Below are 16,616 nucleotides of genomic sequence, written 5' to 3'. Positions count from 1 at the left end.
GCACACACAAGTTGAAATACAAGTTCTCGCTCGGCTTGGGCGGTATACCATATAATCGGGGTATTTGGAAATAGCCACAGGATGATTCTTCAATACCGTCAACAATTTGCTGTTTTTTTAATACATTTGATTATTTGTAGCTACTTTTTAAGTAAATACCTGCAGTCAACTTCTGTGATACGTTACATAATTAGTCCCCCATTCACGTGGTGTTTGTTTACAAGCACACAATAACAAGACCGCAGCCTTGTGAGTCACTCACTATTGTGCAGCACACGCAAAGTGATCTGATGCTGCCACCACGTTTCACTGTAGGGATGGTGCCGGGTTTCTTCTAGATGTTACGCTTGGCATTCAGGCCAAAGAGTTCAATCTTGGTTTCATCAGACCAGAGAATCTTGTTTCTCATGGTCTGAGTGCGCTTTGGGTGCATTTTAGCAAACTCCAAGTGGGCTGTCATGTGCCTTTTACTGAGGAGTGGCTTCTGTCTGGCCACTCTACGATAAAGATCTGATTGGTGGATTGCTGCAGAGATGGTTGTCCTTCTGGAAGGTTCTCCCATCTCCACAGAGGAACTCTGCAGCTCTGTCAGAGTGACCATCGGGTTCTTGGTCACCTCCCTGACCAAGGCCCTTCTCCCCCACTTGCTTTTGCCGGGAGGCCAGCTCTAGGAAGTCTTGGTGGTTCCAAACATATTCTATTTAAGGCCACTGTGTTCTTGGGGACCTTCAATGCTGCAGAAATGTTTTTGGTACCGTTCCCCAGATCTGTGCCTCGACACAATCCTGTCTCAGAGCTCTAAGGACAATTCCTTCGACCTCATGGCTTGGGTTTTGAGCTGATATGCCCTGTCAACTGTGGGACCTTATATAGACAGGTGTGTGCCTTTCCAAATCATGTCCAATCAATTGAATGGGTGAGCTCCAATCAAGTTGAAGAAACATCAAGGATGATCAATGGAAACAGGATGCATCTGAAATCAAATTCGAGTCTCATTCAGGGTCTGAATACTTATGTAAATAAGGTATGTTTTTTATTTGTAATACGTTTGGGGAGGGGTGGTAGGCTTGGGGGAAAATAAAGGAAATAAGTAATAAAAAAAAATGGGGATTGGACATTTTTAGATAATTACATTGATAGAACGCACAATCTGCAATACCACCACAAAAAAAAAAATGTATATTCTCACACAGACCCAGTCTTTTCATTCAAGGGAAACCGTGTCATCATCCGCTCCCCTGACATTCCACAATAATCCCACCTGTCACCATGGACACCACAAGGAGAAAGATAGCTTTGAGAAAATAAGAATACAGGGTTCAGAGCAATTTCCTCTATTGCCCTGGGTGACAGCCACTGAGCCAGGAGCCACGCTCAGGGGTTAACTTAAGAGAGGTGTGGGAGTATATAACATTAAAGGACACACTTTTCTTTTCCCCACTGAATGAAAGTGCGGGTCTGAAGAGTTGAAAGGGCTACGGCTGCCGCACTGCAGTTAGTGGTCCTCCTATGATTACTCTTCAAAGCCTCCCGCAGCCTGTTTGAAGTCAAGGATCTACATGGTGCTTTATCACTCAAGGACATTAGGAATCTGTGTGTTTAGGGTTTTTATGTTTGATTTCGAGATACAACTTATGCCAAACAGATCTAGCTAGTGCCCATTAGTATCCTGCAACCTTCCATGGGCTCGGTGGTTTAGTTAAGCTTTGATCCTTTACTTAGGAAACCTTTGCGATGACTTCAACAAACACAGCTTGACTGCTTCCTTTGCATGTCGTGGCTAAGGGTTTGCCCCAAATGGCACCCTATTCCCCTTTTAGTGGACTTTTTTAGTGCACTATTCACTTTTAGTGCACAGAGCACCATATGGCTTGTCAAAAGTAATGCACTAAAATAAAAAAAAAGGTGCCATTTGGCACACAGGGCAAACTTTCTACTAGCGTAGTTTTGGATCTGCTACATTAGAAGAGTAGAACTTTAAAAAGGGATAAAAATCTGTCCAGTTTTGATGTGCTGCTCCTTTGAGAACAGAAGGATCTCTTGCATCTCACGGTCAAAGCATATCGGTCTCAGTCAGTGAAGGAACCAGACGAGGTTGATGCACTATGAAGATTGAATAAACAGAGATTTGAACAAAAGATGTATTTGTTTTTCCACAGCGAGCATGCATGACAACTTGTCATTGAGCAGCAAAATGTTCAGACATTAAACAACAATCAAGCTCAATTTGTCCTCTTTTCAAGTGTTTCGGTTTTAACATGCATATTCAGCGGTTGCTTTCTGAATGAGCACCTTGAAGAAGTTGCAGGACTTCTACTGTTTAGCATTTCAGTTGCATCTCTTGGTCAAACATGAAGTGTATTAGGGCTGTTAGTCCATCTGCTCTCGCTCCAAGGTGAAGTATCCTTTAGGTACAGAACTAGGATCAGCTCCCCCCCTCCCCCACCCTAACCACCTATCTTAACTTGTCCAACAAGAAACACTAGTTTTCTATTGCAAAACATTTTGGTACAGTGTGCCCTAATTAATATGACCCAGGGTCCGTTAGACTGCAACTGCTCCATTCCAAATCCATTTTCAGTCCCTATCCCCCTAGTGCCCAGGCATTTGAAAGGCTAAATGGACTGTAGGTACAAACAATCCTTTTTACATAAATACCCAAGGGCTAGGTTTGGGTGTGTGCGTGTGTGTGTGGGAGGAAACAGGACAGTGTGAGTATTTTAACATGGCTGCGCCCACATATGTACCGCAGAACAGCAGACTCTCCCAGTTCCCATGACAACAGGTAAGTCACTCAGATCTTCTTTACTTGCTACTTTGTGCACGGCATGTACAATTATCATACTTAAAAAAAAAATACAGAACAATTATCTTGCGATTGAACAACAACATTTGCATAACTAAAAATCAGCCTCGTCTCACAGACATTGACGGAGCAGTGGAAAGGTTTTGAAGACATGCAGCTTAAAGGGAGACTGACTGAACACAATGACTCTGCGTGTGTTTTTCTGGTGCTCATTATGAATACATGAGATTTTGGGTCTTGGGGGTGTGGTTCGATGTGGGTGTGTTATGTTTGTGTTTTGTCCCTCCCGAGTCACCGTAGCAACATCTGTCACTCACTTCCTCCAAATAGTCAGAATGAATCTAAGATAAATCAAGAAACCTGTAATAAATTGACATTTTTGCCAATGTCTTAATAGCACAATTTTACATCTAGCTAAGTTGTTTGGTGCAGTACTTCTCAAGTAAGAAAATGTGCATGAAAAACTAGTCGGTGCCCTGCATACAGTTTATTTGTCAATGAAGCTAGTAGTAGCTAGCATGCACATTAAGCTGCCGGGCCACGTTAGCTAAATAAGCTTATAAAGTCATTTGCGAGAAGCGATGTGTGCGCTTTGTTGCTGTTTTGTTTTATTTACAACTTTCTCACTATCCAGTGTGTCTGTCTGACAGTGTTTGATAGCGAATCATGATACAAAACAGGTCACGGCGGGACACAAGACGCTCGCAAATGGAATTTTGACAAGTGGCAGTGCATCATCTCAAATCTCATTTTGTCCAAAAATGTAGCAGACTCGAGTGATCACTATCAAAACCTCAGCAATTGGCCACCCCATAAAAGGGCGTAGAGGCCAAATGTTCTTTCAACAACATAACACTGGCGCCGTGTTGTCTTATGTAAACAGGTCTGTGGCGCTGCGTAATGGGCAAGGCTGTCTCAATAGCATCAAATCCATGATGCATTGTGGTGACTGATCTACAAATAATAATGAGTAGTTATTTATGCTGCTAAATGATTTGTAGATCAGTCGGCAGTTGCTTGCACTGTCGTCTGCAAATGTCGAACAAGCCCAATGTCTATGCTATGCTATGATTGGATAGAGCGCAGTCAGCACAGCCGTTTCTCTGGGCATGACAATTCTACCATCTTGTGTTAGTGAGAAAGTGGGTATCATTGTAATCCAAGCCCAACCCTCATGCAAGTCATGACGAACTCCATTACACAAATCTCACAAAACTCTGTTTTGGAATATACTGGCTTATATGACCAAAATTATCCTACTTACACTTCAGTCAATTTTGGCACAAACAAATGTTTGACTAATATTAATGCTACATAGGCTGTTTTTAACCTTTTTAATCTGAGAAGTTGGTTATTAGATTCAGTTGTGCGTTAACGTTTTGTGGGTAGCCTAATATGGTATCTTAGCAATTAGAAGTAAAACTGTCACTCAAAGTTGACCCTCAGAGTAGGGTGAAGTTGCCCCTACACACTGACCTTGGGTCAATTTCGCATTTACCCCAATAATGGGTAAGTTAGGATAGAGGAAGGGGAAGCTGATCCTAGCTCTGTACATAGGGGGAAGCGTCACCGCCGGAGCATCGACTCTCCTTCTGCTTATCTCTAGTTACCTTTTGATGACCATACTTCTGTCCTTTGTAGCACGGCTGGATAGTGACAGGTCTGACAACCCATTTTAGGACAAAAATCAAGGTGATTTGATCAAAAACAACCAGAAGTTACAAAAACATGGCAGAGCACTTTAGCCCAAGCGAGTTTGAAGCTGGGCATAGACACACTTCAGACATCTTCCCATGGACATCCCAGAGGCAAAACAAACATTTGGAAATGAACGCGGTTCTGAATAATATCTCGTGTTTGGTAAGCGCTATCAAAATGGCAGCCATTATTTGTAAAGGGAGATGGGACATTCAAAGGCATTAAGGGAAACGTCACTAAAGATTTAGACTTGTTTCATTTTTATTTCTACAGCGAGCACGGATGACACTTGGATGACTAACAAATTAGCTGTAGAATTAGCATAGAATTTGAATAAATCATGACACATCTAAAATGGCCACAACGCTCAACAATCAATTCAATAAATGAGATGAATACACCCCCAATGCTCAGAGACCAATGAGAAACATTACTCCAGCACACACAATTTAGCCTGGAACCCAGACTGATCTGCTTCATTTCACAATATTAGTCATCCCACCGCTGAAACCCATTTGAGCCTACGTCTGTAATGACGGGCATTATTTAAAAATAAAATAATTTAAGTCAGAAATTGGATCACCTTCACCCAATCACAAGATGAACTAATCCAAAGTACAGTCTGACCATGTGGATTTCCATGCAAAAAATTACCCATAGTATCTGAGGATGCTAATTGGACCACTTATTTTCAACCCATTCCAAGTACCCAGCTATTAGGGTCTGCATCCCAAATGGCACCCTATTCCCTTACACAGTGCACTAGTTGACCAGGACCCAAAAGTAGTGCACTATGTACAGAATATGTTGCCATTTGGGACTCAAGACAAATAAAGCATACAGAGAATATATGAGATAAACTGTCATCATATTGAGGTTTCCTCCCAGGACTGCAAAGAAAGACTATGTGGTGGTGTACGTGACTGTTCATACGTTCATAAGACACTTCTTGGAACACTGTCTTGTCTTCCATGAAGGCCCCTGGGTAGAGGTAAATAAGAGCTGATGTACGTGTGTGTGTGTGTGTGTGTGTGTGTGAGAAGGGAGAGGTCACCGGGGAGACCGCACACTGTTACAGTCCTCAACCATCTCAAACAGGAAGTGATGCGGTCCACTGCGGCGTGCGATTTCACTAGCCGTCTCCCTGCTATTGCTCTGAAGCTCCGCCTTGATGTGGCGCTGCGATAGGAGGAACTCCAGTGTGTGGGCGGAGCCCGGTCCAGGGTGGGAGGCAGCTAGATGGAGCGCTGTGAGGCCGCCGTTCGTCTGGGCGTTCAACTCCGCCCCTTGGCGCAACAGGAGGGACGCAGTGGCAACTTGGCCCCAGCGACAGGCACTGTGTAGGGGCGTCCAGCCGTCGGCAGTGCGGGAGTTAACTTCGGTGCCCGCTGCCAACAGGGTAGAGGCCGTGGCGGCGTGACCTCCGTAGGCCGCACGGTGCAACGGAGTATAGCCGTCCTCGTCCTGGCAATGCGCAAGCAAGGGGTCGACCGAGAGCAGCCGCTTCACCGTTGGCAGCTTAAAGTAGCAGAGAGAGAGAATATTTGCATTTTAACTGACCTTTATGGAACTCTTCAACATGTCATGAAACAGCCGAAAGGCAGATGCATTTCATGAAGAATCTAAAAGCAAGGCCAGAAAAATAGAGAAATAAAACCCCACCCTGGCCCCTGTTATTGCCTCTGGATCCACAGAGAGAGATGGAGATGTAAAGTTATTTCTGCACAGGTTTGACAGGGGGAGCAAACAAGAGCTCCAGGGGATTAGGTTTCTTCCCCCCTTCCTTCCACTTATTAAAATCTCACTAACACTTGATACCAGTGAGACACATCATGACACTCACCCACACACAAGGACACACACAGTAATCAGAGGCTTTCTGTGCTGTTCCAATCTTAAGGAGTTGATCAGACGTCTAAACGGAGACGCATTCATTATACTCTCACAGCTCTTTCACTGTTGATTTGAACAAACATTTCTAGAAATATTGGCCCATGATATCAAACTCTTCCAGTGACGAAGACATGGACGTCTCATGATAGGCTGTGGTAAGCAAAATAGGTCAACTTTGAGCACCGGATTTGCAACAGAAAGATGTTTGACGAGACGTCAATTTCACAACAATTTGGCCCTGGAGGACCAGGTCCAGGATGGTAGGTTCAACACCAAAACTTGTTGTACGCTTTTAATAAAAAAGCTTTTCACGTTCACAAGTCTCTCTGGGTAAATTGCAAATCAATAAGTTCAAATTCATCCACACTCAACTACCCTACATTGCAGTGACTTTACGTCTACATGTCCCTTCCCTTGATCTTGGACACATCCCTTGACAAGACCAAAGAGCCAGGAAGTTAGTCCAGGACATGGGAGCAAAGGTAAATGTGCTGGGTCATATTCACAACACATCAAAAAAATAAAAATATGTTTTGACAAAAACTGGGAGGGACTACCTGGACTACCTGAACTACCTGAACTTATTTTAGTTGAATTTTTTTTTGTTGCAAAACGTTTCGCTTCAGTGTGCCATATGTCTGCAGCAGAGGGACAAAAGAGAGGCATGGCAAAACAAGTTTTGATCAGGAAAACAAAGTTTTGGTGCCGGTACAGCCAACTAGCGCAAAAATTATACTGCGATATTGCCAAAACCTTATATCGTCAAAAATAATATACCGATATTTAACTGTATCGACCCCCCCCCCCCCCCCCCCCGACCACTTCTTCACATGCACACACATACAGATGACTTTTAGTTTCCAACTGTTACTTTGGAGCCTGGTTGGCGCTCAGTGCAGGATAGGTGAGCAATATGTTAGAAACATCAAATCCCAATTAAACCACAGTATCAAATCACAATACATATAGAATCGCAATACATATAAATCGGCACCTAAGTATCATGACAACATTGTATCGTGAGTTCCCTGGCAATTCCCAACCCTAGTGAGAAGGTGTGTGTAGTTTGCATGTCACACTCACTCTGTTATTCTCTGCCGCCCACAGCATTAGCTCCTCCGGTCGGTCTTTCAGCTTCTCCTCCTTCTGCTGACACCACTCTTCACTCCTTTCCCCCTCCTCCTCTTCCTCTCCTTCGTCTCCCGGCCAGAGGCTGCATGCTCCGCGGGGGATCAGGTGGTCGTGGGTCTTCAGCAGTTCCAGCTGGTTAAAGCTCTCTGGGAACTCCTCCATCCTGTACTAACTGCCCATGCACACTCACAGTCTACTCAGAATCTGCTGACATAGAGAGGAGATATTGGGTAATTGATATTAATTATCAACAACTTAATTCACTTAGGAGAGAGAGAACAATACATCAATATTTAAATGTAGGCTACTGCGAGAAAGACCGACAGCTACTTTTTATTAATTTGACTGATCAACACTATATACTGAACAAAAATATAAAACCGTAACATGTAAAGTGTTGGTCCCCTGTTTCACGAGCGGAAATAAAAGATCCGAGATTTCACGTTGAATAAAATGAATGTGAAAAAAAAAAAGGTATTTCAGAATGTGGACATACTCGATATTTGACACGATAAGGGGGATAATGACTCCAAGATGTCTGTATTATGTACGGTTCACAGATTATAGAGTATTACAGGAGGCATGTACATGTCTAAAAAGGGCCTAAAATGGCCACTTTCATCATGATTTCCCCCCAAAATAGTTTGTGAAACAAAACTTCAAATGAAGTTACTTCCAATTAAGTTACTACGTGGGAATTGCCAGAACAATCAGAGTTACCAAAAATATTTTTAGAGACTACCCTGGTGTGGAATCACCATATTCATTCTAAGTAATTTGTCCCCTTTTGATGTTAGGGATAGGCCCCTGTAATCATGGAAATGTTGCATTGAGAGATGGGAAGTGGAGAGAGAAGATTGTACAGTCATTAAGCATTAGCAACTTGATTACTGAAGTAGTGTGAGAGAGAAAAAGATCAAGAGAGGAGATAGAACAACTTACAGAGAGAATTCTGCGCTTGACATAATTATGATTTTAGACCAAGATTACTGAAGGTGTGTGTGAGAATGAGAGAGGAGACAATACATCAATATTACTTAAACAAATCAACAACTTAATTATGGTACTGTGAGAAAGACCAACAGCTAGAACAAAAAAAGATATGGTCCTTGTGGGAAATTTCATGCCCAGCGTAGCCTAAAATATTTTTGATATCTCCGGTTGTTCCCGGCAATTCTCACATAGAAACTTCATTGGGAGGAAGGAGGTCTGACAATTTCATCGGGAAGAAAATAAATAAATATAAAAATTGAGTTTCATTGAGGGATATTATTTTTGACGATATCGTATTATATTGTTTTTACAAGATCACAATATTATTTTTGAGCTAGTCAGCTGAACCTTCGTAACTTATTCTCCATCTTTTTAATAAGGGAGCCAATTTGACTGATCAAAACTAATTTTCTCATGGCTCTCTTATCCCTCGGGAGCTGACATATGGTGAGCAATATGTTTGGAACATCTAATTGCAATAGAAATCACAGTATTGAGTCGCAATACATACTGTATAGAATTGTGAGAATCGGAATAGATAGTGTCGGCACATAAGTATCGTGATAATATTGTGAGGTCCCTGGCAATTTGTATCAAACTTTCTTTTTTTTTTATCATGATGAAAGTGGCCCTTTTTAGACCTAACCTTGGCACCTGTAAAGACCTATGATCTGTCAACTGTACATGATACAGACAACATTTTGGCATCGTGATACTCCTTATAGTATGCTCTAAAATATAGAGTATGTCTTTATTCTGAAATTAAATTAATGTGAACAATTTTTTCAACTTTAAAAATATTCATATTTCAAAACGACCTGTTTGATATTGTTACATTTGAAGACATTGTTTGGAACAATATACTCTACAAGTATATCACATTTCCAGAGTGGGCTCTCTGCTAAAACTGAAGGTATGATCAATTTATGAGCAACCACCACACACTAGGGGTCGAGGTCAGGTCAAGTTATGGGAGAAGGAACAGTTTATTGACAGTTATTTTCCTGCCTAGCAACAGAGATGTAATGTTTAGAGAGGAGGAGATTCCACCCCAATATATATACACTGCTCAAAAAAATAAAGGGAACACTAAAATAACATCCTAGATCTGAATGAATGAAATACTCTTATTAAATACTTTTTTATTTACATAGTTGAATGTGCTGACAACAAAATCACACAAAAATGATCAATGGAAATCTAATTTATTAACCCATGGAGGTCTGGATTTGGAGTCACACTCAAAATTAAAGTGGAAAACCACACTACAGGCTGATCCAACTTTGATGTAATGTCCTTAAAACAAGTCAAAATGAGGCTCAGTAGTGTGTGTGGCCTCCACGTGCCTGTATGACCTCCCTACAACTCCTGGACAGTCTGTGATGGATGGAGCGAGACATGATGTCCCAGATGTGCTCAATTGGATTCAGGTCTGGGGAACGGGCGGGCCAGTCCATAGCATCAATGCCTTCCTCTTGCAGGAACTGCTGACACACTCCAGCCACATGAGGTCTAGCATTGTCTTGCATTAGTAGGAACCCAGGGCCAACCGCACCAGCATATGGTCTCACAAGGGGTCTGAGGATCTCATCTCGGCACCTAATGGCAGTCAGGCTACCTCTGGCGAGCACATGGAGGGCTGTGCTGCCCCCCAAAGAAAAGTCACCCCACACCATGACTGACCCACCGCCAAACCGGTCATGCTGGAGGATGTTGCGGGCAGCAGAACGTTCTCCATGGCGTCTCCAGACTGTGACGTCTGTCACATGTGCTCAGTGTGAACCTGCTTTCATCTGTGAAGAGCACAGGGTGCCAGTGGCGAATTTGCCAATCTTGGTGTTCTCTGGCAAATGCCAAACATCCTGCACGGTGTTGGGCTGTAAGCACAACCCCCACCTGTGGACGTCGGGCCCTCATACCACCCTCATGGAGTCTGTTTCTGACCGTTTCAGCAGACACATGCACATTTGTGGCCTGCTGGAGGTCATTTTGCAGGGCTCTGGCAGTGCTCCTCCTTGCACAAAGGCAGAGGTAGTGGTCCTGCTGCTGGGTTGTTGCCCTCCTACGGCCTCCTCCACGTCTCCTGATGTACTGGCCTGTCTCCTGGTAGCACCTCCATGCTTTGGACACTACGCTGACAGACACAGCAAATCTTCTTGCCACAGCTCGCATTGATGTGCCATCCTGGGTGAGCTGCACTACCTGAGCCACTTGTGTGGGTTGTAGACTCCGTCTCATGCTACCACTAGAGTGAAAGCACCGCCAGCATTCAAAAGTGACCAAAACATCAGCCAGGAAGCATAGGAACTGAGAAGTGGTCTGTGGTCACCACCTGCAGAACCACTCCTTTATTGGGGGTGTCTTGCTAATTGCCTATAATTTCCACCTGTTGTCTATTCCATTTGCACAACAGCATGTGAAATTTATTGTCAATCAGTGTTGCTTCCTAAGTGGACAGTTTGATTTCACAGAAGTGTGATTGACTTGGACTTACATTGTGTTGTTTAAGTATTCCCTTTGTTTTTTTGAGCAGTGTATATACATCACCATTGGTGGAGCCATGTTTTTGTCTGTTCAACTGTTAGATCCTTTGGGGTGAATAAACTTGGTTTAAGCTTTCAGTGTCCGTCAAGTTCGTACTCTGATATTTAGAATCTAACTATGTCGAAAAATAGGTCAAATTAGGGTCGTTTTTAGATATTCATATTTATAATGTTGAACCCATTTCTGAATATTTGCATTTCAGAATCTAGACATAATCCATATGAGAGAACACTAAGGGGTATGATGACACCAAAATGCTGTCCATCTCATCAACGGTTTCACAGATCATAGAGCAAGGGGTTGCACGTTTTGTTTTTGGCCCTAGCACATCACAGCTGATTAATAATAATAAACTATAATAATAATAAAATTTAAATAAAATAAACTAATCATCAAGCTTTGATCATTTGAATCAGCTGTGTAGTGTTAGGGCAAACACCCAAACGTGCACCCCTTGAGGCCCAGAGTTTGAGAAACGCTGTCATGGGGTCTTACTACAGGAGGCATAGGATTAAAAAGGGCCTAAAATGGACAGTTTTATCATGATTTCCCAAAATGTGATACCAGTTTAAAAAGCATGTCAAACATCCTTCCTCCTAAGAAGTTACTACGTGAGAATTGCCAGAACAATCTGAGATACAAAAAAATATTTTCACACTATGCTGGTGCGAAATCACCCTATTCATTCAAAGTCATTCATCCCCTTTTGATGTTAGGGATAGACCATTGTAGTCATGGAAATGTTGCATTGAGAGATGGGAAGAAAAGATAGTCATTCAGCATTAACAACATGATTCCTGAGTGAGACAGACACTAAAGATATAGCCTAGGCCATATTATGGTAATTTGTCCCTATATGATGTTATCATGGAAATGTACCAATAACATATTCAGGGTAGTCTAGTCTAAATATCTGAGTTTTTCCCAAATGAAGTCAAATGGAAATGAAAGCATATTATGTCAAAAAGCCTGGCCTATCGGATTAGGTTGTTTTAGGGTCTAAATCATGAATCCCCATGTGAAGCTAGCCAGAAGGATTAGACACACAATACTGTGTGTGTTCGTAAATTCCCTCTAGCTATCTACTCGGATATCAGAGCACTCTCGTTCGAGCAGGGTTGCCACATCAGCAATTTTCCCATATTTGGGCAACTTTGAAAACTATGTCGCGGGTGAAGTTGTATTGGACTCGGGTTTTGGGGCTACTTCTAAGGTGCAGCGCGGCCAAAATGGCATTTCTCTTAAAATATATAGATATTTCACTGAGACCTGCTGCTGACTATCAGGCAGTGAGTTGCTGAGTGAGTGAGTGGTGGGGAGGGCTGTGCGTGAGAGAGCACTGCAGCAGGCAGCTGAGCCCACTATTGGCTGAGTCACTTGAGTGAGAGGAGACAGAGCAGCAAGCGTGCACGTCGTGACAACTTCTTACCAGTTGTCGGTAGGCCATTTAGATTGTCATTATGGAGACACCTATTTTTTTCACATAACACGCTAGAACTGATACGCATAAAAAATGGCGACAAAGCACTGGATAAAGACTTTGGGAGCACAAAAAAAAACAATTTTTCATGCCTTTCAAATCAAATTTTATTGGTCACATACACATTTTTTGCAGATGTAGTATCTAACAATTCACAAAAATACAAACAAATCTAAAAGTAAAATAATGGAATTAAGAAATATATAAATATTAGGAAGAGCAATGTCAGAGTGGCATTGACAAATACAGTAGAATAGAATACAGTACATACATATGAGATGAGTAAAGCAGTATGTAAACATTATTATAGTGACTATTGTTCCATTATTAAAGTTGCCATTGATTCCATGTCTATAATATATGGGGTAGCAGCCTCTAAGGTGCAGGGTTGAGTAGCCGGGTGGTAGCCGGCTAGTGATGGCTATTTAACAGTCTAATGGCCTTGAGATTGAAAAACAGCCTCTGTCTCTCAGTCCCATCTTTGATGCACCTGTACTGACCTTGCCTTCTAGCAGGGTGAACAGGCCTTGGCTGGGGTGGTTAATGTCCTTGATTATCATTTTGGCCTTCCTGTGACATCGGGTGCTGTAGGTGTCCTGGAGGGAAGGCAGTGTGCCCCTGGTGATGCATTGGGCAGACTGCACCATCCTCTGGAGAGCCCTGTGGTTGCAGGCGGTGCAGTTTCAGTACCAGGCGGTGACACAGCCAGAGAGGATGCTCTCAATTGTGCATCTGTAAAAGTTTGATGGTCTTAGGGGCCAAGCCGAAGTTCTTCAGCCTGCTGAAGTTGAACAGGTGCTGTTGCGCCTTTGTCACCACACTGTCTGCGTGAGTGGACCATTTCAGATCGTCAGTGATATGTACGATGAGGAACTTAAAGCTTTCCACCTTCTTCACTGTGGTCCCGTCGATGTGGATAGGGGTGTGCTGCCTCTGCTGTTTCCTCAAGTCCACGATCAGCTCCTTTGTTTTGTTGACATTGTGGTTATTTTCCTGGCACCACTCCGCCAGGGCCCTCACCTCCTCCTTGTAGGCGGTCTCGTCATCGTTGGTAACCAGGCTTACTACCGTGTGTCATCTGCAAATTTGATGCTTGAGTTGGAGGCGTAGTCATGGTTGAACAGTACAGGAGGGATCTGAGCACACACCCTTGTGGGGTCACTGTGTTGAGGATAAGCGAAGTGAAGATGTTGTTTCCTACCTTCACCACCTGGGGGCGGTCCATCAGGAACTCCAGGACCCAGTTGCACAGGGCAGGGTTCAAACCCAGGCCCCCCCGAGGTTAATAATGAGCTTGGAGGGTACTATGGTGTTGAAGGCTGAGCTTTATTCAATGAACAGCATTCTTACATAGGTATTCCTCTTGACCAGATGGGAAAGGACAGTGTACAGTGCGATGGCAATTGCATTGTCTGTGGATCTATTGGGGCGGTAAGCAAATTGAAGTGGGTGTCAGGTAAGGTAGAGGTGATACCATTCTTAACTAGCCTCTCAAAGCACTTCATGATGACAGAAGTGAGTGCTAAGGGGCAATAGTAATTTAGTTCAGTAACCTTTGCTTTCTTGTGTACAGGAACAATGGTGGACATCTTGAAGCAAGTGGGGACAGCACCTGAGATCGGGAGAGATTGTATATGTCCCTTAATACTCCAGCCAGCTGGTGTGAGCATGCTCTGAGGACATGGCTAGGGTTGCCGTCCTGGCCAGCAGCCTTGGGAGGGTTAACACGCTTAAATGTCGTACCTCGTAAGAACGAGAGCAGGCCGTGTCGTTGGCACGGTTATTCTCAAAGCGGGCGTAGAAGGTTTTTAACTTGTCCAGGAGCAAGGCGTCAGCGTCCACGGTGATCGAGTGTTTTACCAGAGCGAGTACTACAGTCAATGTGTTGATAGAACTTCGGTAGCATTTCCCTCAAATTTGGTTTGTTAAAATCCCTGGTTACAATGAATGCAGCCTCAGGATACATGGCTTCCAGTTTGCATAATATCCAGTGTAGTTCCTTGAGGGCCGTTGTGGTATCGGCTTGAGGGGGAATATACACAGCTGTGACTATAATCAAAGAGAATTCTCTTGGGAGGTATATGGTCGGCATTTGATTGTGAGGTATTCTAGGTCGGGTGAACAAAAGCACTTGAGTTTCTGTATGTTATCACACCATGGGTAGTTATTCATGAAATATACACCCCCGCCCTTCTTATCTGAGAGTTCTTTATTCCTGTCTGCGTACTGTACCGAGAACCCAGCTGGATGTATGGACGGGACAGTATATCCAGAGAGAGCCATGATTCCGTGAAACAAAGTATATTACAGTCCCTGATACCTCTCTGGAAGGAGATCCTCGCCCTGAGCTTGTCTACTTTATTATCCAGAGACTGAACATTAAACAGTAATATACTCAGAATCAGTGGACTGTGTGCATGCCTCCTGAGTCAGACTACAAGTCAACTCCGAATACCTCTTCTCCACCGGCAGCGTCTTGGGGTAGCCTCTGGGATAAGTTCAATTTTCCTGGGGGGTACGAACAAAGGATCCAATTTGGGAAAGTTGTATTCCTGGTCATAATGCTGTTGAGTTACCGCCGCACTGATTTCCAAAATGTATTTCCAGCTGTATGTAATAACACAAAAAACCTTCTGGGCTAATAATGTAAACAAAATACTACAAAGTTGCATAGGAGCTAGAAGTAGAGCTGCCAAGTCTGTCTGCGACATTTCGCCTTTTGGGCGGGTTTTGAGTAGTCATTGCACTACAAATATCAGTTGCACCTGGCAACCGTGCATCTGAGTGTGCCAGAGCACAGAATAACTAATGAATTTACAAATGCGGCACAACAAAAAAACAACTCAGTTTTTGCCAGCAGCACAGTTACAGTCACCAACGCTCTAGATAACATAAACCCTGCCTAACCAGTTCTTGCTTGAGCGAGTAAAATGGTCAGAGTGAGTTGTTCTCTTGTTTATGTCTGGAAGTACTATAGCTAACAAGCTAGCCAACGTTAGCTTGAGTGCGGTTGTGAGGTCAGAATGCTCGGACCAACTCTACTCTTCGGCCTGTGTCCGCTCCGACACGGACAATCTCATAAAGCTCAAAATTTACGAACGGCCAAAGCGCACTCCAAAGTGAATTTACTTATCACCCAATGATTTTAATTCAAAGCATGGTCGTAATAATAGCAGTAAGTATCGTTCATTGTTAGTTTAACAAGAGAGCAAGACCGTTGACGTTAGTAGTCGAGAAAAAAGCATGCGCTACAACATTTAGAACCTCGAATGGACAGTGACAGCTTATAGATGACTACTCTGATATTCGAAAGGTACTATACGAAAAAAAAAAGAAGCTTAATACCTTACAAATACGACTTGACTTACTGTGGTAGTAGCTTTCAACAAAACCCTCCTCGAACAGCACTTTTCCGGGTTTCTTTGGGATATGTCGTCAGTATTTGTTGCATCTAGCGTTGCGGTGCAGAGCGATTTTTTCCATATAAAACTACATTTCCCGTTTCCCATAACCACTTCGTAGCACATGTGCTCGGAAGTAGAAACACAACTGTGGTGATGTTCCATGTCGTCTATCGAGTATTTGCGCTGCGCAAGTGTTAAAGCCAGACAGAAGCCCCAACAATGACATTCATAGATTATAATATTTTTTTGATATGTAGTGTTTTTTCATTCATCACTCGTATAAAACAAACTACAACCAAATGCACAACACTGTACCAGCATATCAGACATGTAGACTATTTTGAGTAAGTTGTTGTTGTATACTTTATCATTACCCTTATAATGATCATAGTTTAATGGACATAAAATACATTGAAATATTTCATTTAACATAAGTAGTAATTAAATGTAACAATACTAAATAGCCTGCATGTGAGTGTGGGTGGGTTTGTGTGTCCATTTGCTAAAGCCAGGTCAATGTGCTAAAAACCCAGTGTTTGCGTTCCGTGTCTTTCAAAGCTGGCACAGAGGCTGGATATACCTATTCGTCAAAGGGTGTATTCAGTGAGGAGAAATGTTCAGAATATTACAGAAATAAATGTAATTTTCCCTAATATACATGACAGAC

General features: G+C 43.0%; 1 protein-coding gene across 2 annotated transcripts; it reads right to left on the bottom strand.

Annotated features, from left to right (window-relative positions):
• Positions 1 to 995: 995 nt before the first annotated feature.
• Positions 996 to 16,038, bottom strand: ankrd49 (ankyrin repeat domain 49). Of its 2 annotated transcripts, none has more exons than XM_031837715.1 (3): positions 15,914 to 16,038; positions 7,481 to 7,735; positions 996 to 6,022 (listed from the first exon to the last, which is right to left on the bottom strand). In XM_031837715.1, the coding sequence occupies exons 2-3, from the start codon at positions 7,688 to 7,690 to the stop codon at positions 5,555 to 5,557; spliced, it is 678 nt and encodes a 225-aa protein (XP_031693575.1). In that variant the 5' UTR covers positions 7,691 to 7,735; positions 15,914 to 16,038; the 3' UTR covers positions 996 to 5,554. The 2 variants fall into 2 exon arrangements, with proteins under 2 accessions (XP_031693575.1, XP_020352715.1); XM_020497126.2 differs by having other exon boundaries at positions 7,481 to 7,732; positions 15,914 to 16,037.
• Between the last annotated feature and the right edge of the window lie 578 nt (positions 16,039 to 16,616).

This window comes from Oncorhynchus kisutch, linkage group LG12, assembly GCF_002021735.2.
Source record: "Oncorhynchus kisutch isolate 150728-3 linkage group LG12, Okis_V2, whole genome shotgun sequence".
Lineage (NCBI taxonomy): Eukaryota > Metazoa > Chordata > Actinopteri > Salmoniformes > Salmonidae > Oncorhynchus > Oncorhynchus kisutch.
Note: the sequence above shows the minus strand (reverse complement) of the source record. Positions and strands in the feature narration are given on the sequence as shown.

Bases quoted from the DNA above. Each gene is read 5' to 3' on its own strand.
- ankrd49 (XM_031837715.1), bottom strand. From the start codon at position 7,690: ATGGAGGAGTTCCCAGAGAGCTTTAACCAGCTGGAACTGCTGAAGACC. The intron at 6,023-7,480 runs GTGAGTGTGACA...TGCTACTTTAAG, and splicing joins GGGCGGCAGAGAATAACAGA to CTGCCAACGGTGAAGCGGCT.